This window comes from Trachemys scripta, chromosome 4 (genome assembly GCF_013100865.1).
Source record: "Trachemys scripta elegans isolate TJP31775 chromosome 4, CAS_Tse_1.0, whole genome shotgun sequence".
NCBI classification, from domain to species: Eukaryota; Metazoa; Chordata; order Testudines; family Emydidae; genus Trachemys; species Trachemys scripta.
Genome location: NC_048301.1, coordinates 66,251,685 through 66,275,655, shown reverse-complemented (window position 1 = coordinate 66,275,655; position 23,971 = coordinate 66,251,685). Strand labels below are relative to the sequence as shown.

The 23,971-nt window shown below is 44.4% G+C and overlaps 1 protein-coding gene across 1 annotated transcript in view; it reads right to left on the bottom strand.

Moving 5' to 3' along the window:
- Positions 1–21,348, bottom strand: part of LOC117876852 (deubiquitinase DESI2-like) — an 82,134-nt gene extending 60,786 nt beyond the window's left edge. The window contains exon 1 of the mRNA XM_034769309.1: positions 19,908–21,348. Within this exon, the coding sequence (XP_034625200.1) occupies positions 19,908–19,946 (39 nt within the window). The 5' untranslated portion in view covers positions 19,947–21,348. The remainder of the gene's footprint in view (positions 1–19,907) is intronic.
- Positions 21,349–23,971: the final 2,623 nt, after the last annotated feature.

The following is a 23,971-nucleotide window of genomic DNA, read 5'->3' as shown; positions in this document are numbered from 1 at the left end:
CAGACTAAAATCAGGCCCAAATGCTTAAATTTCACAGATACATCTCATCCTCTTTAGTTTTCTAGGTCCACTTTCTCTTGGCATGAGCATGTGCACCTGTGCAGATGGTATTGACGGTAACAGCCTTGGGGAGAGCTGAGAGTGGGAAATGTACTCGGAAAGAATTCTGAAGGTCTGTCTTCTATCCTGGACTCATGCCTGAGAAAGATATTCTCCATGCTGGCTTGGATGGCTCACATTTTAAATGCCTCATCAGTGACTCTGAAGGGGTTGGATGGGTGCCATTGTATGGAGTGCACTACTGCAAAATCAGTATCCATCTCTAAGCTTCCAAAGAGGGAATCACTTTTCAGAATGGAAGGGGAAACCCAGCTCCAGTGTAAATTGTGATTCTTACTAGGAAGCATCTAAAAGCTGTGTTGATTTGCAGTGTCTGATCAGTTTAGCTTAGAAAGATATATGGGCATATAGATTTCCTCAAATACTAGTTTCTCCTGCACCCCCATTTTCTGTCTTGTGTAAAGCTCCTCCCAACACAGTCCCCATTGCTGCCAGCCTTGGATCTTCTTCCATTGTACTATATTTCCTATGAGGTTAAGTAAATACGTTTTGTCATGACCACACATTCTCTCCTTCCCATATCACCCAATTACTGCATGACTGGATTAGAGCTAGACTCCTAAAATTCCAAACTGGATGACATTGGTTGGAAGGAGGCAATGATAAAATATTTCTGTGACATGGGAATGTAGATCCACCATGAGTGTTTTCACAATTCTACACACACAAGCCACCTGATTTGGCTGTTGGCAGTCTCAAAATGAAACTGCAAATTAAGCAAGGACACGAGTCACGGAATGTGGTTTTACTGGGTACAGTTACATTTGGTTAACTGGAAACAGGTTGTTGTTTTTTAAAATAAATGCTCTTCTGCAGCGTTTGTGACCCTAACATTTCAGCACTGGGCTAGTGATGAGAATCTGAAGGTGAAATTGATTAGGGACTGAAAAAACAAAAATGCAAGTGAAATGGACCAATCTATTTTCGTAGTGCAAACCAAGAGAAATGCAAACAGATTACACATAGTGAAAAATAAATTAGATGGTTCCAGTTTTAATAGTCCCAAATATTGTTGGCTCCATAGGAAAGAAAATGTGCCTATTTTTTAAGATGTGATTTTTAGCCTGAGAAGGTCTCATTAAGTGAATGTTCCTAATAACAGGGAACTGTAATTTTCACATAGCAAAAGCCTCAGAAAAGATAAACTAATACAAATTACAAGGACTCGTGTACAGATTTGTCAGTTGAATTCTCTCTCTTATGGGCCAAATTCTGGCTTTTCCATTGGGTAGAGTCAGTGCTGCTGGCGGGGATGCAAAGTGTTCTGATAGGCTGAGGCAATATGCCTGTGCAGACTGGAAGCTGATACAAAGAATGCCTCACAGGGGAGTGGCCGCATGCGGGGGAGAACTGAGCAGCAACTCTTCAAAAGGTGTGGCATGTGCTCCCCCAGCACAAAAGTAACAAGAAAGCAATCAGGTTCCCTTCCGCACTGCCCCTGCCAAGTACCTTTGGCAGCAATGCTGTCTCCAGCACTGGACCATTCCATTATAACTAGAGATGGGCCCAAGCCAGAAATTTCAGATCCAGATATGGATCTAAAAACTTCCCAGAGTTCAGATTCAGGTTCTGGTTGAGCCCACTATAGAGACAGGGATTCAGCAGAGGTGGGCAATTTAGTAAACTCTAAAATAGAGAATAACCACAATGTTTGCACTGAGATTCAAACTTTGGGTGTTTTTTGATGCAGTGGTTTGGTTTTGGTTCAGGTTCAGGGAGGGATAGCTCAGTAGTTTGAGCATTGGCCTGCTAAACTAGGGCTGTGAGTTCAATCCTTGAGGGGGCCACTTAGGGATCTGGGGCAAAATCAGTACTTGGTCCTGCTAGTAAAGGCAGGGGGCTGGACTCGATGACCTGTCAAGGTCCCTTCCAGTTCTATGAGATAGGACATCTCCATTAATTATTATTATTATAGGCTCATCTCTAATTAGAATGATTCTGGAGGAGTGGAGGAAAGGCAAAGAGGATACACCACCATGGTGCATGGAAGCACATATAAAACAGACCAAAATCCTATGTCTTTATCCCTGGGGCAAGCCATCCTAGGGATGAATTTGTTCCCCTGGTCTGTCTCTGTAGGATCATTTCATAACATGGTACATTTTTAAGCACTCTAAAATGGGAGGATATGCCATACTCCTAGATGATACAGAAGGACAGAACTACTCACCTTTATTATACAAACAGTCTTGTAATCTGAAGTCTGCACTTGTCACAGCAGAAACTCCAGTTAAACAAACTCATCCTCTGACCCATTTATAAAAGTTTGCCAGAACACCTCAAAAGGCGGTTCTCTGGTAAGAGCCAGATTTTAAATGAGGGTAAAAAGATTCTCCTTGTTAACTACTTGGGTGATCCATCAAGTACTGTACATAAAATGATCACACTGCAAATAAGGCTGTGCACAGAATTTAGGTTTCACTCTATTGTTCCCATGGTGTTATTAGGATCCCAAGATGTACACAGTCTCCAGTTAGCTGTATGCTACACCGTATGTATCATCATGTATAAAAAAACCATGATAGATGATCTCTGACAGGACATTTATCTTTGTGAGTAAGGAGATGACAGATATCTAGTGACTGGTCTAGTCATAAATGAGCACTCTTATATTTCCTCTCCAGTCAAGATGAATGTCATAATCAGAGATCTGCCTTCATTTGTGTGTAATGACAGACAGAGACATATACACAAGCTATATGTTTTTCCTCCCACCATTTCAAATACAAAATTGTCTTTAATGGCTGTTGGAGAAAAATACAAGTGCTTAGAATGTGTGTGAATCAATGGCTCTGAATACTACTAATCTTTATTAGATTGTGTCACCCCACTGATGAAACTCATGTTGGGGCCTTAATCTAAAAATAAATGAAACCTGGGGGCCAGAAACTCCTGAGTTTTAATCCAGGCTGGCTCCAACTCAGTCTATACCTTTAGCAAATCAAGTAACATTCTCTGCCTCAATTTTCCCACCTGTAAAATAGGAAGGAAAATACTTTCCTCCATCATGGGATGGGCATTCGTAAAATGCTTTAAAGATTAAAAGTGCTACCTGAGTACCAGCTATTATTATGTATAAAATATACACCTGCATAAATCCATGTAATTCTCATAAGAGTCAGGTGCTACAGCTGCATGCCATGCAGGGCAGTGGCTCTTCTCCTCCCCCTTTCTTCAGAGATTCTGCAATTGCAAAGCATGCTAGTTTTCCAGTGCATACCACCAGTTCTTACCAGACTGGAGAATAGAAGTGTTCTTAATTAAACCCCATTCTGAGGGCCAGTCCTACTCCAGCTGAATTTAATGAGAGCAGAATCAGGCCCTTAAAACTCTACTCCAACTCTGTGACATGGGAGCAAGCTCTCTAATTAGCAATTGCCACTCATTTTTTGGCTAGAGCTCACCACCCCACCCGCAGTTTTGCCTAGGGGTAGAAAGAGTGATATATCGCCACTTGCTAAAGTGCAGCGTGGGATTCTCATTTCCTCTTGGCATTGCTGCTTTGATCTCTTTCACCGGAGCTTCCTTTTATCAATATCAAATAAGCTTTTCTGGGAGGTAACCCACACACCTGCTCCTGGCCCTTGTTTTCATTGGCCTTTGGCCACATATGGCAGATGAAGCATTTAGCTGTAGCCTCTATTTCTTTCATTAGCAGAGAGATTCACTGCTGGGGACTGCTAGCTTTGTGATAGCTGAAGTTTGATTTCAGGGGGAGCTTTTTATTTCATTATACCCAGATGAGATGGGGTAGAGGAAGTGGGAGGAAACAGTTTCAACTCACTGTATATTTCATTTCATTAGCAAAGCCCAAGTAACTATAGATGGCTACCTGCAAATTTTATATATATTTATGTGTTACACACACACACACACACACACACTTTCAAATGGTGATCAATTTCGAAGCCATGTGGTCAGGACATATCCTGACTATGGAGATAAATCACTGAAGAATACAACATAGAGCTCTAGCTAGCCCTTTCCACCACAGGGTTTGAGCATCTCACGGTCTTTAATATATTTATCTTCACGACATCCCTGTAAGATAGGAAAATGCTACTATCCCCATTGTACAGTTGGGGAACTGACACCCAGAGAGACTAAGATCCACAAATGGGACTTAAACTTAGCATTGCAACACCTAACTTTCATATTAGGTCTAGGCTGTTATTGGGAGATATGAATGTAACATGTGTAGACATACCTGTAGGCACCTACCACCTGGTGGAACCTGCAGCCATGAGTTAGGTATCCAGGCTCCATATACAATACATCAGGAGAGTTAGGTGCCTAAGAATGGGATTTTAAAAAGTCAGCACACTGAGCCAGGAGCCACCTAAGCCAGCCAATAGGAAATACTGAGGAGAGGAGTAAGGTCCCTCCTCAAAGGGACTTAGGCACTTCAAGGGAGGTATCTCCCTCTGCCAAGGGCACAGTGAAGAGGGGAATCCAGGCCCACCATTGTCCAGCTCTGAGCAGAAACCCAGCAGCCACTCCCTGCCCTCCTGGTTGTGCCCAAGACAGCAGTGTGAGACAGCCCCACATCCAGGGAGCTGCAACCCCCCACAGGAGGTATTGGGCTGGAGTGTCCGCATCCCCATCCAACAGAGGAACTCCTGCCAGAGTCCTGGCCCTGAAGGCTGTGAAAGGAGTCCCCAATGCTTCCCTGAGCCCTCTGCCCCAGGTAGGGCAGTAGCAGGGAGGGGAGCTGCAATCCGGATGCTGGGACTTTCCACAGGGACAGAAGCACATGGGGCGATGGGTCTGCACGATACTTCCACTTACACTCTCTGGGCTGTGCCCTGGCAACAGAGGCCCAGACTTGGCACATCCCAACACTTCTTCCCTAGCTGCAGCCCCTCAAACCTGCCTGTGGCTGGCTTTGCTCTCTTTAAGCCGTGCACTGAGCCACGCCTGTGGGGCTTGGAGTGGGGTTCTCTCCCTGGGCGCCCTCCTTAAAAATATTCTGGTTGTGCCCCTGCCCAGGATTCACAACTGTGAACTCTGTCCTCAAATCAGCAGACATGACAAACCCATGAAAAAACACAGAAATTAGGCTTGGTTTTGGCTTAATTGGCTTGTGAGTTGTTTTCAGGGGGAAGGAAGGGCCAGAGAGACTCAACATGTTCAGTGGAGGGGGGGCAATAAGGAGACCTTCTGGAAGATGTTTGGAGGGGTGCTGCGTGGACACTGCTGTCATGCACTAAAAGTTCCCTCATGTATTTTGATCTACCCCACTTTGAAATGGGAGTAGATCAAAATGGACTAGTGAACTTTCATTATGTAGCAGCAGCATCCACATGGACAGTTAGTGTGCTGTCGGTTGGCACGGGATAGATTTACCTGGCAGTCTGCTGGGAACCAAGATGTTTGTATAGACAAGCCCTTACATAGTAGCATTACAGGGCGGGACATATTGGAGATGTGGAATGGCCAAGGCTACATGCAGACACATGCTTTGGAAATAGCAACCAGAGTGCACCCTTTGGGAAGGAAGTACTGTAATGAAAAAAATAGAACTGTCAGTACACAGTGATATGGATAAAGATGCTTCTGCACTGCCACTAGGAAGCACCAATCATCTTTATAACCTTAGCATGTGGCAACAGGGAAAAACTGGTCCTGAGAATTATGTGGGTGGTGAAAAAAAAAATAATCCTAACGAACTGGAAGAGCAAATCCACAGCAGGCAGAGAGATTTGGATTTCTGCCCTGCTGGACGTGGATAATTGCAAGAAAATCCCTTTTGCAAGCAAGAGCTAATTGGTCAATTATGATTTCCTCTAGAAACCTTTGCTCAAACTGTATCCTGACTACTTGATGACAGGGTCAGCTTCCTTCCCAACCACCCACAGAACACACATGTGGTTTACCAGATGGGAGCTTAAAATGAATGCTTTCCTTGCCCATTCCTTTCTGGGGGGAATCCTCCTGCCATTTTCTCCACAGGTGCAGATGGTCCAAGTTGAGGGAATTCATTTGCCTAAAATTATATATTTTTGCATAGGTTACACATAATACTTGAATGACAGCAAGCCCCCTTTTTAAATGTTTTCACTGCATGTCTCAACTCTCTAACTATAAGAAATGCCAGAGAGGCCATTCTTACTTTATCTCTGCACTGACCAGAAGCCATATGAGAGACTGTCCTCAGGAGATTCCCAGGCTCCTTGCCCAGTTTTGCAGACCCAAACACTTGGGCGAGGTCGGATAAGTAACCCAGACATGCACTGTCTCTCTGAATTGAACCTTCAAACACGTGGAGGTTTGCCCATCCTTATTTTTTAGGCCACACTATTTAACACATCTCTTAACCTTTTTTGTCCCTATGCTCAAGTGGAGGCCTGCTGTCATGGCAAACTCGCTCACAATCCAAAATGTACAGAAGTGCTTCAGCATCCCCAAAAGGCTCTGAGTTATAGAAACCTTTACACTCTCTCCAAAGGGTTCCCCTCAACACCCCTCCAAACATCTTCCAGAGGGTCGCCTTATTGCCCCCCCACAATTGAAGATGTTGAGTCTCTCTGGTCCTTCCTTCCCCGTGAAAACAAGCATTTTTTTTATGAATTAGCACCACCATTGTATAGAACACACATGCCCTCCCCAACTAGTTAATTCAGATTTGGCCTCCTTGCACTTACGTTTCACATCTGCTTTCCTCCCTCCCAGCTTGCAAAGAGGAAACCTCTGAACATCCTATATCTTCAGTAAGCAAGAAGGAAAGAGGGGAGTGAGTTGGAAGAGGCAGCAAGACAATGCCAGCGTAACACATGCCCACGAATCCCAGTGCCGATCAGTACCTCCGGTGAACACTAACGCAACGATGAGATAAGCACATTAAAAAGGAAGATGAGATCATCATTTTGCCAAAGAGAGAAATGCAACTTGGTAGGCGGCTGGTATTTATACATTCAGCAATCTCTCTTTGTGTCTGGTTACAGGGAGATTTGCGCTGATGCAGGAGCAGGTCCAGCTGCTGCACCTGTTCTCACTGGCTCACATCTTACAAACAAGGGGGAAAGGAAAGATAATACAAAGCAAGGGAGGAGATGAACCAAGAGGAGGATGGGAAATTCGCTTCCCTTTTGCATTCACCTCTCCTAAGAACACTGCCTTCCACATAAGCTATTGAGAGAGACGGGCTTGATGAATCCAATGACTTTCCATTGTTGTGAGGATGAGTGGCTATGCTGGGAGGAAGGGAAGGGTTGTGAGAAAGTTGTTCCCATAAAGATATTTGCGGAGTTAAAAAAAGTGGCATTGCACACCTTTCTAAACCTCTTTCACTCACAGTTTTGGGCCTGATTCTGGTGTCAGTTACACCAGTGTAATTCAGGAGCAACGTCACTAATGTCCAGGGAGCTACTCCAGAAGTGGGGGGGGGGACAAACAGGGGTATATGAGATCAGGCCTGCTGTCCAAGTCATTCTTGCCCATATAGCCTCAACACCCTGCTTATCATTAGTTGGACACCACGTTATATATCAGAAAGCTATAAAAACGGATATTGTCCAAAGCTGAATTATACATCACATGATCTATATGCACACACAAATATTATGTACAATCTTTGTCTAAGTGTATCTGCTCCCAGAGGATAAGATCCCCCTCTCCTACTCACAGTATGCAAGAAATATTGTACTCTGACACCTCTCTTATGTAACTGTCACTATCTCTATTACCATAGCATCTGGAATCCCCAAGGTATTGCCTAGGGGCCCATTGTGCTAGGTGCTGTACAAACCAGAACTAAAAGATGGTCCCTGCCCCAAACAGCTTACTGTCTAATTTCTTTCATCCAATGCCTAAGCCTACTGAATTGTCAGAAGAATGCAAAGAGGGAGAAGCTCACGTAATAACATTTTCTACCAACCCCCACTCTTCACAAGAAGGATGTGCCTCACGGATGCAGAGATAGGAGTATTATCCTGTATCTAGTCTATTCTCTCTGTAAAGATGGATAAATTGATTTTACACGTCAGTGGCTGCGTACACTATTGTTTCTCATTCACTGGAAGAGAGGCTGAGCAGGGCTGGGAGGTATTAATAGGTAGTACAATCAAAGAAATTTCACAAAGTACCAAATGCAAAATTGGTAGCACAAGAAAAAGTGTCTAGAAAGATGAAATACAGTAATCAGGGGAGCTGATCTTATTTGTATGATAAATTGTTTATCTCCAGCAAACATTCATCTAACTCAGACTGAGGCAGAAACATAGTGTGGGCATAGAGACCAATCACAGATCTATCCATCTCACTAGGTACTTACATGGCTCCCACTGCTGCTTTGTCACCTCCCAACTATATTAAAATAGAAATAATCTCTCTCTCTTTCTTCCCTCCCACTCTGTAGGTTAAATAGTTTAATTAGTTTATAGATTGTGTTTGTCTCTCACACACAAATAAGCAAGTAAACACAAACAGAAAGTGGGTGGGTGTGAACTCCCTGAGGGAAAGCTTAGTGGAAGAAATTAGTTTTGCAGTTATGTCTATGGCCATTCTTATCTCTTCTAGGGGTGAGTTCCATAGTTTACGTCTAGCCCTGATATTATTACATGAAAGTTGTCTCCCATGCTCAGGACCTTCTCCTATTGGTTGACAATGTCATAATGCCAGTGGAGACCATGATTATGGAAAGAGATTGGTGATCCCTCAGGGAGCTAGGGCCAGTCCCACAGAGGCCTTTGAACATCAGGACAGAGACCATTCAATAGGGAACCAGCATCAAGAGCAGAGCACTGGGCTGATGTGTGCCTGGTAACCTGTTCCTAAGCAAATGGGCTACTGTGTTTTGTATCAACAAAAGTGGGAGCTTTTTCAGGGTGTGCAGCACCATCCCTAGATCTGAGTTGCAGTAATCATGTCGGGGAGGGGGGTCACATATTCATGGATCACTGTGGGTAGGTCTGCCCTGGCCCATAAGATGAGGCACCGTTGCCTGGCCAGACACAGTTGAAGTGGGCATCCGTTTCCTGACATGGCCATTTGGGAATTCAGATGCTCTAAGGCGGCCAAAAAGACTCCAAGCCTGTGGACTGAGTTTGAGGGTAGATGCCTTCAATAATGGGGAGGCAGGCCAGTCCTCGCCCACAGACAACCCGCCAATCTTAAGCATATTCTCACCAGCAACCACGCACCGCACCATAACAACTCTAACTCAGGAACCAACCCATGCAACAAACCTCGATGCCAACTCTGCCCATATATCTATACCAGCAACACCATCACAGGACCTAACCAGATCAGCTACAACATCACCAGCTCATTCACCTGCACGTCCACCAATGTTATATATGCCAGCAATGCCCCTCTGCTATGTACATTGGCCAAACTGGCCAGTCACTACACAAGAGGATAAATGGACACAAGTCAGATATCAGGAATGGCAATATCCAAAAACCTGTAGGAGAACACTTCAACCTCCCTGGCCAAACAATAGCAGATGTGAAGGTAGCCATCTTACAGCAAAAAAACTTCAGGACCAGACTCCAAAGAGAAACTGCTGAACTCCAGTTCATTTGCAAATTTGACACCATCAGATCAGGATTAAACAAAGACTGTGAATGGCTAGCCAACTACAGAAGCAGTTTCTCCTCCCTTGGTGTTCACACCTCAACAGCTAGTAGAGCACCTCACCCTCCCTGATTGAACTAACCTCGTTATCTCCATACTGATTTATACCTGCCTCTGGAAATTTCCATTACTTGCGTCTGATGAAGTGGGCATTCACCCACGAAAGCTTATGCTCCAATACTTCTGTTAGTCTTAAAGGTGCCACAGGACCCTCTGTTGCTTTTTTCAATAATGGAGAATGCTCTAGAGGAGACAAGGTTATCCAAGGTCTTCTCTCTTCCTGCTGCCACCACTGAAGTCTCCCTGGGGTTCAGTTTAGCCATTTACTCTGCACACAGGTGCTGGTTTTGGCCAGGCATTGAGAGAGCTGGCAGATGGGGCAATTTACATATCATAATGAATATAAGGCCAGCCCCTTTACACTAAGATAAACAGGAGCTAAGATATATCTACAGTGTGTAACATACCATATAGTTTGTATATATAAAATCATGTTACACTGTGAAACACAATGATGAGAGAGGAAGAGAAATAGTCACAGTGAAACTTATACAAGACACCACATTTATTAAGCAACCTCCTGTCTTCTGAAGTCACACCAAAGTATCCCCCAACATAATGAGTATGTTCTGCTGGATCTTTATTAGATGAACCCGTCCATGAAGAAACTCATTGGTCACTCCTAGGGGAGTCATTTCAGACATGTTTCTAAGTATTTACACTTAGAGAATATACAGTAGTTTGGTTTGAAAGCTTTATTGGTATGAGTTTGGAATAGCTGCATTACTCAGGATAAATTGCTAATCCAGCAGGGAGTTGCATAGTTCAACCCAAATGATGATCAAATATTTGTTTCACCCACACACCCTTAAAAAAAAAAAGAAAGTCTCTACATCTGCCCTATAGAAATTGCACACACATAATTTGTTTGTGCACAACCTATTTTTACACGTGGTACATGCTTGTGCAATTTTGTGAGAGCCAGTACATGGGCTGTATACTTGAAAGAGTCCTCCCCATATGATTTTAAATATCAAATTATTTTCAGCAGAAATGACATTTCCATAGCACACAATGCTGCTGATTTGTTGCCAAGCAATGTCGCTAAGCATGATCTCTCTTTCAATGATGAACGGGCCACTGAATGGCATTGCAGTGTCACCCACGCCATAACACTCATTCAAGAAAGACTGAGAATTCTTGAAGTAAAGGAGGAAAAAACCCACTCATATACAATAAATTACAGCAAACTACGTCACAATCACAAAGACACTCCCACAGTTTTTAAGTTTTCCCAACCATGATGACATACTGCGCATATTAGTCACTGTATTGCAACTTTACATGATTAAGCGCCCGTAAGGCAGCTCGTCAGCATCCAACAGTCATATGGCAACTTATGCAACCAAGTAGAAAGGATGATTTAGGTTTGGCATTGGCCTCATTAATCTTAAACTGAGCAAGTATATATACACATAGAAGGCCTGCTTCTTGGCTGGGGTAAATTGGAGTTGCTCCATTTTGCATCCCAAGTGGCTACCAGAAGGAAAACTGCCAGCTGTCTTGGCTAACGGATATCCATCAAAATTAAAATGAACAGCATAGTGGATGACATTACAGCCAAGAACACTGAGCATTAAAACCAAAACTAAACTCAGCAAGCATGCTGGTGGGGAGGAGGGGGGGCAGGGGAGGGATTATCTGGGATATAAACCATGTACCTCTTTGCCTTTACAATTCCACTTGCATTGGCGTAAAAAGGCAGAGAAAAGTTATTTGCCCATGGCCAGAGAGTTTCTCAGAGCTGGGGGACTGGAACTCAGAAGTGCCTAGCTCCCAGGCCTGTTCTCATACCACTAGAATATGTAGGAAATATATCACAGGGCATGAACTGCCCAAGGTCACACAGGGTCAGGGTCAGAAGACAGAACTTCTTGGCTTCCTGTTCCATCTCTCTCAAGAAGCCATCAAATTCAATGCGCTAATGGGGGGAGGGGGAAAATATGTATAGGGAAAGGAAAATGGAGGGTCTTAAGTGCTTGCCCAATCCAAGAACTACCAGAAGTTCCTAAAAACAGACCAGGTTCAAACTCTCTGGTCTTGGGCAAATAACTGAGTCTGGTAGTATATAACTAGGAGTTATTTTCTCTCTCACAAATCCCAGGGAAATTCTCTCTATTGACCTATTGAGCTGCAGGTCATGCTATATTCTAAGAAGAGTTTCTGGCCAATTGTTCACACACTCAAAATCCTATGGCGATCCTAGTAATGAAAGCTTTTTTTCTTAGAACACCAATATCTTATAAAACTGCTTGCAGAAGGTGTTGAGGAGAGAAACAAAGCAAATCTTATATCCCAGGAGAGCTGTTGATAAGACTGCAGGGAAAGAAGAGTGGCAGATCTGGGGTTGAAGGCCAGGAAGCCATGTTACACACAGTTCACAGCATACTTTCTTTACTTTGCAAATCTGCTCCAGCCTATTCCCAATGACAGATCTTTCATGGCTATCTGGTAAGTGCCCTGTATTTTGGACTGGGGCAGTGGGCCACTTACCAGACAGGCTGCCATGCTTTTGTCATTCTGAGCACCCTAAGCCTGCTTTTCTCCAGAATGAAATGGGGCTCTAGGAGAACATTTTAACACTGCACTTTGCCCTTCCCTAGTACTGCTTTCCCTTGTTCAATCTATACGTCAGTGAACCTGCCACCAACCCAGTAATGGAAGTTCACCTATGCAGACAACATCTGCTGTGGGCTACAGACTCCAACTTCCTCTGGGCTGGAGAAGACCCTGAGTGACGACCCTGCAAAGCTGGCTGACTACTGCAAGACATGGCGCCTTCAGCCTAACACCAGCAAGACAGTCTCTAGCACATTCCATCTCCACCATGCCAATTCTAAGAGAGAACTAAGCATCATAATGAATGGCCAGAGGCTAAAGCATGAAGCCTACCCAGTTTACTTAGGCATGACTCCCAACTGAACACTGACATACAAAAGCCACCTGAGCAAGATAGCAGCAAAGATCAAGACACGCCACAATCTTCTCAGCAAACTGGCAGGTTTTTCATGGGGAGCAAATGCTCCAACCCTAAGGACTCAGCCCTTGCCATCTTATACTCAATAGCAGAGTACTGTGTGCCAGTATGGAGTCAGTCGGCACACACCAAAACTTGTTGATATGTAATTCAATTCAACAACGCGTATCATCACAGGAACTTTCCAACCGACTCATCTTTCAGGGCTTCCAGTTCTGAGCCACATTGCTCCCCCTTACATCAGGAAGGAGATTGCAACAGGCAAGCTGCTTGAGAAGATACGTGCTGACCCAAACCTGCCTTTTTCACAGACCTTTTAAACCCACCAGCTACACATCTTTCATCACAACACCCATTGTGGTTGAAGTTGCCATGCCAGGATGTGATAGCGGAGTCCCCGTGGCAGGAAGACTGGTGCTTATCACCACCACATTGCGAATTGGGCAAGGCCTCTGTGCAGCCAACTAGCACTGTTGGGGTCTTCGAGACAATCCAAGCTGCAGCTGTGGTGCAGATCAAACAACGACACACGTTGTCAAGGAACCAAATTCAGCGGTGGGCTCCAAGAGTTCCACTTGGCCACTAAGAATGCTATTGCTTGGCTCGGTGAATACGCAAAATGTTAAATAAATAAATACTGCTTTCCCATCAGGAACCCTAGATTACCAGCTATCAGTTAAACAGTTTTCCACTCTTAGAAAAAAGCCCACGCTGTGCACTGCCATAGAGTTTGCTGTGGCATAAGGAATGCCATCGATTCACAGACTTGCTATGTGAACCCACAAAAGGGGGTGTCTGCCTTCACTCTGCTACTAGTTCTATCAGCCTCATGAACACACGTGATTTACATAGGATACGGTCAATCAGTTTTTTCCAGCAATATAGGCTAGCTCAGTAATAAAATGATACAAAAACACAGGAACTTTACTTCTCTCTTTCCCCTTCCTAGACAGACAAATAAATCCATTTTGGTGGCTGATTCTCCCCCTCACCCCCCAAACCATCTCTCAAGATTCAGACAATTGCATCATCCTGATGTTCTTGATGAGTGCAAGAAGGTCAAAAAATCCAACCTTGATCAAACAAGAGAAAATTGGATGAGGGGTAGCTAACAGAGGCTAGGACACCAGTTTAAATTCAGCCCAGGTCACTTGTGATGTAATGTAGTTATCTGATAATACTCAGATATACCACACATCGCCATATTAACAGATACACCTGATGATTGTTCAGGGGCCCAGGGGCAATGAGTTGATGGCTTCATTTCAGTTGCTAGTGGGTAGGTGACCATTTTGCAGAATACTACCAGTTGCTGAATAGCACAGAAGCTAAGTACTGAATGGATTATGAGCAAGTCTGTCCTGCGTTCGTGGATTTGTCTCATATGTTCAGAGAATCTCTATCTTCCCAGATGCTGGTATAAATGAAAGTAACTATTGTAGGGAGACCCAAACCATAACCCCAGGCCTGAATTTTGCATCTGGAGCTGAACTTTGTGGGCCAGATGCTCAGGTTGTGGATGTTTCATACAAGCTCTACATTATACATGGGCCCAAATCAACCCCCTGGATCCGGATCCCCACCTGAACCCTACCCTCTCTAACATGCCAAATCCAAACACCCCAAACTTTGCGAAAGTTCAGAGTTGAGTTCTCTTCTTCCCATCAAAGAGATACGGGATCAGATCTTCAGCTGGGGTAAACTAATGTAACTCCTTTATGGAGCTATGCTGATTTACACAACCTATGGCCCAGGGTTAGGGTGCTCTCCTAGGGTGTGAGAGAGTTGGGATCAAGTCCCTGTTCCACATCAGGCAGAGTGAGGATTGGAACCTGGCTCACCCACATCCTGGGTGAGTGCTCTAACCACTGTTTAGTGCAAGTCATGGTGATATAGGTAGAGCTAACACCTAGTTTGAGTATTCTGCCAGGGATTAGGTGCTGGGCATCAGGACTGAGATGGCTTTGCACATGCCCACTGGAAGAAATTTAAGCATCTACAGGGTTAGGTGGTGGGAGCAGGGTGGTCTGAGGATCTAACTTTTGGATTTAGGCATAATGTCGTAGTTAAGTGCCTAAATCCCTTTGTGGATCTAGCTCGTGTGTGTCCAAACAAGCTGAATGGTTGAAAGAAATTAAATAGCTGGTGTAAAAGCTTATGGCAGTCAGCTAGAAGATATGGGCATAACTGGATATACCATGGACAGGTAGTTAACTTGTCACCCTGATGACAAAGCAGATTGTTACATTGATAGTTGGCACATTTTCTGGCAGTTGCTAAGACAACAAAAATCCATTTATTATGCACAAAGGGACACATTTTGCTGTTGGACTCATTAACACAGACCATGCCACTTACTCTTTTAGCCTTCTAACTGGTTTATTATTGTGAGGTTTAGATGAGATACCCAGGATGCTTTTGATTCCTTCTACTTGAACTAATGGACTCAGTTTAACTGCTTTCTCTTTACTTTCCTTGATTGATTTCCTCTCTCAAATATACCAGAGAAGAGGGATGTCTAGTTCCATTCCATCATTTTATCCAATGCCAATCCATGAAGAATATCTGGCTGAAACTGAATGGTGGAAAGACTAAAATGGTAAGCATAGTGTGGAAAGAACTTACCACCTCTAGAATATCACCCTACACTGGAGGCATCTGCCTTCAGATCGTTAATACAGTCTACACCCTCAGTCTCCACCTGCACCCTTCAGGGCTTCTGAAGACACAACTAGCCATAGCTGTGAAAAATGCCTTTTTCCACCTGCAGCTGGCCAGGAGACTGCACCCCATCCTGTCAGCTTCAGATTCAGCCAGAGTAGTTGATGCATTTGTGACCTCAAGGATTGATTGCTGCAGTTTTCTGTACCTACATATGAAACCAACAACCTTAAAAAAGCGGCAACTGGTATAGAACAGCAGCTCCTTTCTCAGTAACACAGAACACAGAAACTACATCACCCCAGAATTAATCTCTTAACTATCTTTCCTTTGAATACCACATCACTCAAAGTTTTGGCTCTCATCTTCAAGTCTAACCTGACAAACTGCCTCCCCCTGCACAATCATGACTTCCCACAACAGCTACGTTTCATGGGAACAATGGAACATGAGAGTGAGATTCATATCTACAGAAGACTGAGCTTTCTTGGCAACCGACCTGTGCCTCTGGAACTGACTCCTGGAAAAGATGAGGATGACCACAAACCTCAGCACCTTCAGAGCAATATGCAATCCTTTCTTCAGCGTTGGCTTCCCACAATAATACCACAAATATATATATATACACATATACACACACACAAACAAACCTAGGCCTGGTTGACTGCAGTGGAGAGAAAAAATGTGTGTGTTCGCTTTGCGATTTCATGAGCCACTCAAAGAGAGTGATGGGTGCTATATAAGAACCTAGATAATAGACACTGTCATTCTATAATCAGCTAAGCAAATGAGAGACATATGCATAGATTTTCAGTGTCAGCCCCTTGTTGTCAATTATTGACTATCAGCCACTTGGATTACAATTGATTAAAGGATACCTGGAAAATACAATGGCTCCCCAAAGTGAAATAATTACATTCTGGCTATCATTTTGAAGGTTGTGATCATGGGGAAAATGTAAGATCAAGTTTGCCTAGAACACACTGGGTTCTCATTTATTCCCATGAGAATCAGGAGTAAATCCAGTGAAATCAGTGGAATGACACTAGTGTAACTGAGAGGAAACTCAAGCCTATGCTTTCAGGAAATACAGAGATCAAGCATTACAGCTCTACATTTACTGCAGCCACCAGGCCTGATTAGCCATCGCACTGCACCTGGTGTAATCATTGGCACCAGGGCACAGTGGGTACCAAATGCCATCAGGCCAGATTGGTAGCATTTTTCTGCTAGACACAAGGTGCAAGGCAGTGGAGAATCATGACAATTTTAAAGATAAAGCAAGAGAGCAATGATATACATGGACAGCTGTTAATTTAACAGCAGACATGTGCCATGTAACTGACTGAAAACATTATGAGATTGTCTGATGACCTTAATCTGGGCAAAACTGACTATTCTTTAGAGAAGTGTTTTGGCATGTCAATGTAGTTAGCCTGTCAGAGTTAAAAATACTTTCAAATATTTGCAATCTTACACCTTTGATTTAGTATCTTGATCGTTATTAAAAATTAGTTATGTTGATTTAGCTGATCATCTCAAAATAAGCCACAAATACTTAAAGGAAATTCCGAGACATTCAATAGACCCAGAGATGGACTGGTTGAAGCAAGTTATCTTACAATCTCACTAATGTTTGGGCTGCACTAAATAGCTTAATTTTTTTCTCCCCATCTTAATCTGAAAGGTGCCCTGATTTACCCTTTTAAAGGAGCAGTACTATCTAGGCAGCAGCCATCCCCTTCAGAACTTGCACAACTCATTTCATGTATCCATCGACTACACTCTCAAACAGATTCAAACTGGGCATGTAGCAGTTAAAAGATTCTGAACCCCATGACCGGTTGCTGAGCCATGCAATCACTTTAGATTCATGTTTTGAAATCAGTAGGTTAACAGCCCACCTATTCTATTTTTAAAGTTTTCTGTCTCAATAGGTCAATTCTCCATCCTCCTATTCTTTTGTGCTCTTTAGGCAGAAACAATATATAATTCAATCCCCATCTATATTGTAGGTGGGTAGAATTGCTTTTATTGATAGTAAGTTGAGTACTTGGAAACTCTGAACAATTTTTGCTCAATTATTTTGTGCTGGGAAAAAATCGTTCGATACTCAAGACTACACAAAGAGGATATTTCATATCTGCGCAGAGGGTTCTTAATTGAACTTTTGCCCCAAAGCTAAGCTTTCCTGTAGCTAAAGTGCTCCCTGATGCCATGCTGGGGTCATGTTCTTTGTCAAGAAAGCAGAGCTTTAAATTCTAGTTAATTGTTATCCCCAGCTGCCTTTCCCCCCCTTTTATTAATGCCACTTTAAAAACAGTTATTTATGTGTGCAATTGTTTCCCTGCTGCCCCATAACTCCCCACCACAATGTAATGAACTGCATGGCTATATCCCATGCTGTATGGCATTAAAATCATAGCACCAGTCAAAAGAATGTAGCCCCAGCAGTTATTATATAGAAACTGAGTTGTATGCGACTCAGTAATAAGGCAAGCAGTTGGAATATGAAACCAGAATGCTTTCTATATACAGTCATTAAGTTAGGGGTAACCCAGGGGATTAATAATGAGGTATGGAGACTTTCACAGTTTGGTGGAGATCAAAAATTTGTTTAGTCTGAATTAAATTTGTGGCCTCAGCACAGTTCCCTGTGGACAGGCATACACATCACAACACAAAACTGGCAGAGGGAAAAAAAGCCCTTAATAGGCATCATCTTTGGTGACAATCACAGAACAACAGTCAAGGACTGAATGGGCCATGGAGACTGGGTTCCCCCCACCTTTGGAGGCAATCCTTTCAGCTCAGGTTTGAGGCATACTGAGAAGGGGGCACCAAAGGAAAGCTTACACTGCTGTCCATGCTGTAACATTGAGAAGGAGAATCAGCAGAATTCACCCTGCAGGACTGTCAAGCTGACACCCTTCTCAGGGAATTCACTTACTAAAAAAATGAAGGAACCAAATGGAGGTGGTGTTGGTCTGAATCTTTCTGGAATGAACCATCCTCTGACACTTCACCTTTCCAAGGCATTAGATAGAATGATTCCTACTAGAGTCTCACAAATAAGGCACTGTTTGGGGATGCCAACCAATTAAACATGGACTGTCTACAGCAGAGTGCATTCCAAAAGAAATGAAAGTATGTCAGCGTGGTTCATAAAACAGAGAGAGCCCTTCAGGTGAGGCTCAGTATTGTATATGCCAAGTTAGTCTAGCTGGATTCCTCTGTGTCCTTAGATCTAGATGTTACAGTTTAAATAGTACTTTTCTCCCCCACCAGGAGTACTTTAAGGCTTCCCAGCTGACAGAGAATCACTTAATCTTTGCTGTAAATGCCAACACTTCATTTAAAGTGTCCCATTATTACTATTTTTGGCATTCATTATGAACCTCCTCATCATAATTCATTTGGCATATGAGTGTTATATGTTCCATGGACTCTGTTAAAAGTTAGTGTTAATTACCACTGTATGGAGTTAAAATGAAGTGTCATGCCATAAATTCTTAAAGTGTGGGATTGGATAGTTATGATCAAGTCAGATGTTGGGCCTAATAAAGTGATATATTCCACAGAAAAGTTAATTAAAAATTGTGGGACTGATGTAATTTCATATTCTTGGCTTATAAAGGACAAATCGGGTGAAATGCTTCCCCATCAAAATGTCCCCACTCTGAATGCTACTCAATGCCAATAATTTAAGAGGGAGCTGGGTACAACTCTCATGAGTGTATGTGGGAACCATAAATAAAATGGTTTGTTCAAAGCCCTCTTATGGTTTTGAGTTGTACCATGAGTTTATTTGAGATTTCTGCTTTGTTTATTGATTTTAACACAAATAAGTTCTCCTTCCTCCCCCCCCCCCCCCCCAAAGGGATGGAAAGGAGAGCTGTTAAATATGCTGTCAACTTTAAGAGAACATTCTCAGGCATGATCATGGAGTGCAGAATACTTCACTTCCCATGCCGAAGCTTTATCAGTTAAAATTGCTTATCACTCAAGCAATTACTATTCGCCTTAAAAAAAATTACCCAGGTCATTTCTTCAAGCCTTTTCCTAATGACAGGCTCTGTTCAACTGTTCCAAACATGCGAGATTCGGATTTGGGTTGTTAGTTTTAACAACACTAAAAGAATATTTTGGAAACTGTTTTTCCTCCCCCCAGGGCTCTCTCTCCAGCCTGATGCTTGATAGCCTTGAAAGTCAAGGGCATCTAGCTCTAGGAATAGGAGGCGATCGCGCCTCCCTCTCTCTCTCTAGCTGCGGCTTCGTAAAGTGAAAAGTCAATTTCACCAATCTACAGAAAATCCAGCACAGTTTTACCTTTAATCCGCTGTGATGTGCTACAAAAAAAGCCAGAGCCAGCACCACCCCCGTCAGCCAGGACAAGAAAAGCTTGGAAAATTCAGCCTCTCCGGGGCTAGATGCTAGGTTCCTCATCTTGGTCTTTCTGCGACCAATCGCACGCTGTCATTCCCCCACCCCCATCATATTGTTTCATACTCACCATATCATAAACATTCAGAATCACCGGTTCATTTGCCATTGTTGATTGCGGCGGACACTGGATTTAAACCCCCAAATCCCTGCCAGATGTGGCGCAGCCCCCAGGGTACGCTTTTACCCTCAGCTACATAGGATGGGAAATGTCTTTCTATGGTCGCCGAAGAAAGAAGCTTGGCTGGGGTGGGGTAGGGGGACACACGCTTTTCCGGGTGCCAAAGTTGTGGGGGTGTTTTTTCACCCCCCACCAGCAGAGTCAATCCTGGGTTTCTTTCTAACGCTGCTGCTCATCGGGGTTGCTGCATTGGTACAATACACTACCCAGGCACCCTCCAGCCTTGTAACTGCCAAACCAAAGGACAGCCAGAGCAGGCTCTTTGCAAAGATATCAGCCCCCCGTCTCCAGAAAATATGCAAGGGGGGGGGGGGTTGAATTAGTGAAAGAGGGGAAGACTCCCAGGCAAAGTAGGCATTCAAATGGAGCAGCCGAATAGGTAGCAGCACAGCCGGCGGAGGAAGGTCAGCTCCCCATCGCTGTGCTGGCGCGGGTAGAATCAGGTCCAGATCGCTGCCCTCATCCTCCCGGGGTCACCGCTCCCACCGGGGCCGGGCTTGGCTTGACACACCCGCGGGGCGGTGCTGCTGTCCCCGCGTCTCGGTGGGAGCTGTCCGGGTGCTGAAGTTTCTCTCCGGGTCTCTTCTCGGGCCGCGGGCGGGGAACCCTGCGGAGCCGAAAGGGCATCGGAAGTCGCAACAGGGAGCTGCGGCGGGACTCCGGCCTGGCTGCCGGGTGGGGAGAGGGACGCGCCGCAGGCCAGACCAGCCACTGGGCTCTCAGCGAGCCCCGGAGTTACTCGGCCATCGCATCCGTAGGAGTTTGTCCCCGGCCCGGCGTGCAGGGAGCTGCCCGAGAGCTGAAGGGCGGGCTGGAGCGCGCCCAGCGCGGGAAACCTTTGCTCTTCCCGTCCCGGTGAGCTGCGAACCCTACTTCGGGATCCGCTTGTCCCGCAGCAGCCAGTCTCCGGGCACTGGGAGCCGATGGAGCCCGCGCCGCTCTCTGCGGGGCCGCTGCATCCCCGCCCGCGGATGGGGGGATCCGAATTGGGGAGCGGGCTGAGCGAGCAGTGTCGCTGCTGACAGCGGCGAGCTCGGGAGTTGCCTAGTTAGGCAGGCGCCAGGCACTGGCAGCTCCGCAATTTCTTGCAACCGACTCGCAAACAGCGTTCAAATCCGAGCAAACGGGAACATCCATTGCGGTCAATCCCCTCCTGCTCTTCCTTTCGCTTTAAGGGAATCGCGGGGTCTGGGCTGGGGGGATGGGCGGCAGGGGGCTTCCTAGAGGCATCCGTTTTTCCGGGGGAGCCGCGAGCTGACCTTAATGCTGAGGCAGCGCAGATCTTGCCTGTAGTACCCAAAAAGGGGAGCTGGGATGACCTCATCGGAGTTGGAGGCGTCGCTCAGGCTCTCTGCCAGCTTGCAGCCAACCAGATCTGAATGAAAAGTGCAGGGAGCCTGTTACATCAGCAAAGCCCAGCATTCCCCGGCCCTCCACAGGCAACAGCTGAATGCTTTCCTCCGCCACATGGGAAACACTCAATAGACGAGAAGGTCTCTTGGGGGTGACAATAACCCCAGTGCTGATGGCTTGGGAGTCAAAGTACTGCACCTGCCTGCCTAGATGGTTCATTATGCCATTAATTAGTAACCCGGTGTGTGTTAGGGGAGGGGGGTGAAAAAATAATTTGCTTTTACAATCTTTTAACCATCCTTCATTGTTCTCTTTCGAGGTGAACCGTTCACAAATTCTGTGTTAAACATTAGGCACCTCTACTGAACCCCGTTTAACATCTTTTTCAGCCTGTAGTTTAAAGGGGAAGTGTTGTATTTTCAGTGTGTGTATATAAGGACTGCTGAGCTAATCAATTTCACACAAGTGCCCCAGTGCTTGCAAGGAAATCAACAACATCCCAGCTTGCCAAGGGAGGACAAAACATGTCAGATAGATTGAAGTACTGGCCTGTTCATTTCTAGCAACACCAGCAGCCTTGTTTTTAAAGGCCCCACCGTTTTTCCTCTGGGTAGGATAATTTACATAGAAGCTAGTATTTTTGGTGGCGTTTTCTGCTCCTGTTATTGCTGCAGTAAGGACTTTTTAAAATATTATCAGCTTTACTATATCACAAGAACTCAGAGTGCAGCCTAAAAGGCAGAGTCCTAAAATACCTGTTGCCACCCTCTGGCAGTGACTGTAGGGGTGAGGCCAGAGTTGATCAGCTGTAAACTCTCAGCCAACAAGCAATTTCTAGTCATCCTTCTAGAAAGATATAAATACAAGCAAATAGAATTGTGTACCTTTAGGGACAAATCCTGGCCCTGCCTCTCTACCATTCAGAGAGTCTCCTAGCAGAAGACCCCATGCATCTCTGCTGTGCAAGAAAGGGCAGGGGAGATGGAGGGCACGTATACAGGAAGCTTTTATGGATTAAAGTGTATCAGAGCAAGGCAGGCCCCGGGTCAGATGACCTGCTGCTCTGGGGAAGTCTTCGCTCCATTCAGAAAGATCAGAGTCCAGTTTGATTTCAGTGGGAGTCTAGGCACTTTTGAAAATCCCAATATGCATTTATCTGTATCCTTAGGCACCCAAACACCTTTAAATACTGGTCCCGGAGGCATACTGCATCCTCTGGATTGCAGTAGCAGCTGCTCCATGGAGGTAAGTGGGGAAGATTCCTTCCCCCATTCATATCTTCCTTGAGTTCAGATTCTTGGTTCAAGAGCTGGAAATGGATTTGCCCTTTAACTTATTGCATGCTATTTAAAAAAATAAATGTAAAGATTCTATACTGCTAGTTATTAAGCATCCTAAGCTCCTAATGGATGCATTTATTCAACCTCACAAGGGATAGGGCCCAAAAAAGCAGCCATCACACTCCTGCTAAACTGGCAACAAGTCCTTGGGATCACAACAGGAGTGTTCCAGTGTAACAGACACCTGCTACTCAAGCACCCCTCCATGGGCTGCAGGCACCCTATTTTAGGATGCCTCTCCTTCAGGGCTTTTTAATAAACTCCACACAAAGATCAGTGCTAAACAGGTGTCTTAACCCTCCACCCATATAAAACAAACTTAACCAATGGCAGGGGTTGCAAGATTCCACTAAGAAGGTCCCAAAAAACAAAACAGTTCTTAAAACAGAGAAAACCCTGTTCTCAGCCCCTTTCTGGGCTACCTTTGAGTATTTCCCCTTCTTCTAGTATCAAACACTCAGCACCAGACTGACTCACCTAGAATACCATTCCCCTACAGACCCCACCCCAAAGCCTTCCACAGGCACCAGCCTTTCTGCTTGCTCACTATCTTTCTTTTCCCAAAGCAAGTTCCCTGAGTCCTTTTTTAAGGCCCAGGTGCCTATTAAAGTATCAGCTGATCCCTCTTAGCCCCCCCCCCCACTCAGGTTGGGAAGGAACTAATTAATTATGGCACAGGAGGGGCTGGTCCCATTTCCTCTTAAAAGGGCTCATCACTGTAACGTATTTTATCTACACACCATACTATGTTACTTGATAAAATAATCTGATTCACAATATCTGCTGCCCAGACGGACCCTGAATCAAAGTTCATTGAAGTCAATGAAAAGACTTTGGAGCAGGCCATATTACAGAGATGGATTCTTAGATATACTAAAATAGATTTAAAGTAAATTGATCATGGCTTGCAATCTTTTATTCACTTTTATCTTAAAGACATTTCTAAAGATAACAATCATTTAGATTAAAAAAAAATCTTGTAATAAATTAAATTAAGCCAATGGTTCTACGTATTTTTAAAGTAGATTAAGGGTCATAAAAAACAGGGTTGGGGAAATCAGATTTAAAGCTAAAAGTCCATCCTTAACCTCACGTGGTTGTCTTTTGTGAACAAACATAATTGAAAGGTTATTTGCTATTTAGAGACTTTTGTAGTACTGAGATACAATGAATGTTAGTCTCAGAACTGAATTTCCTTGTATTTGTAAGTTGAGATCAGTTCCATAAAATGACTTCAAACAGTTATTGTTTAATTTCCTT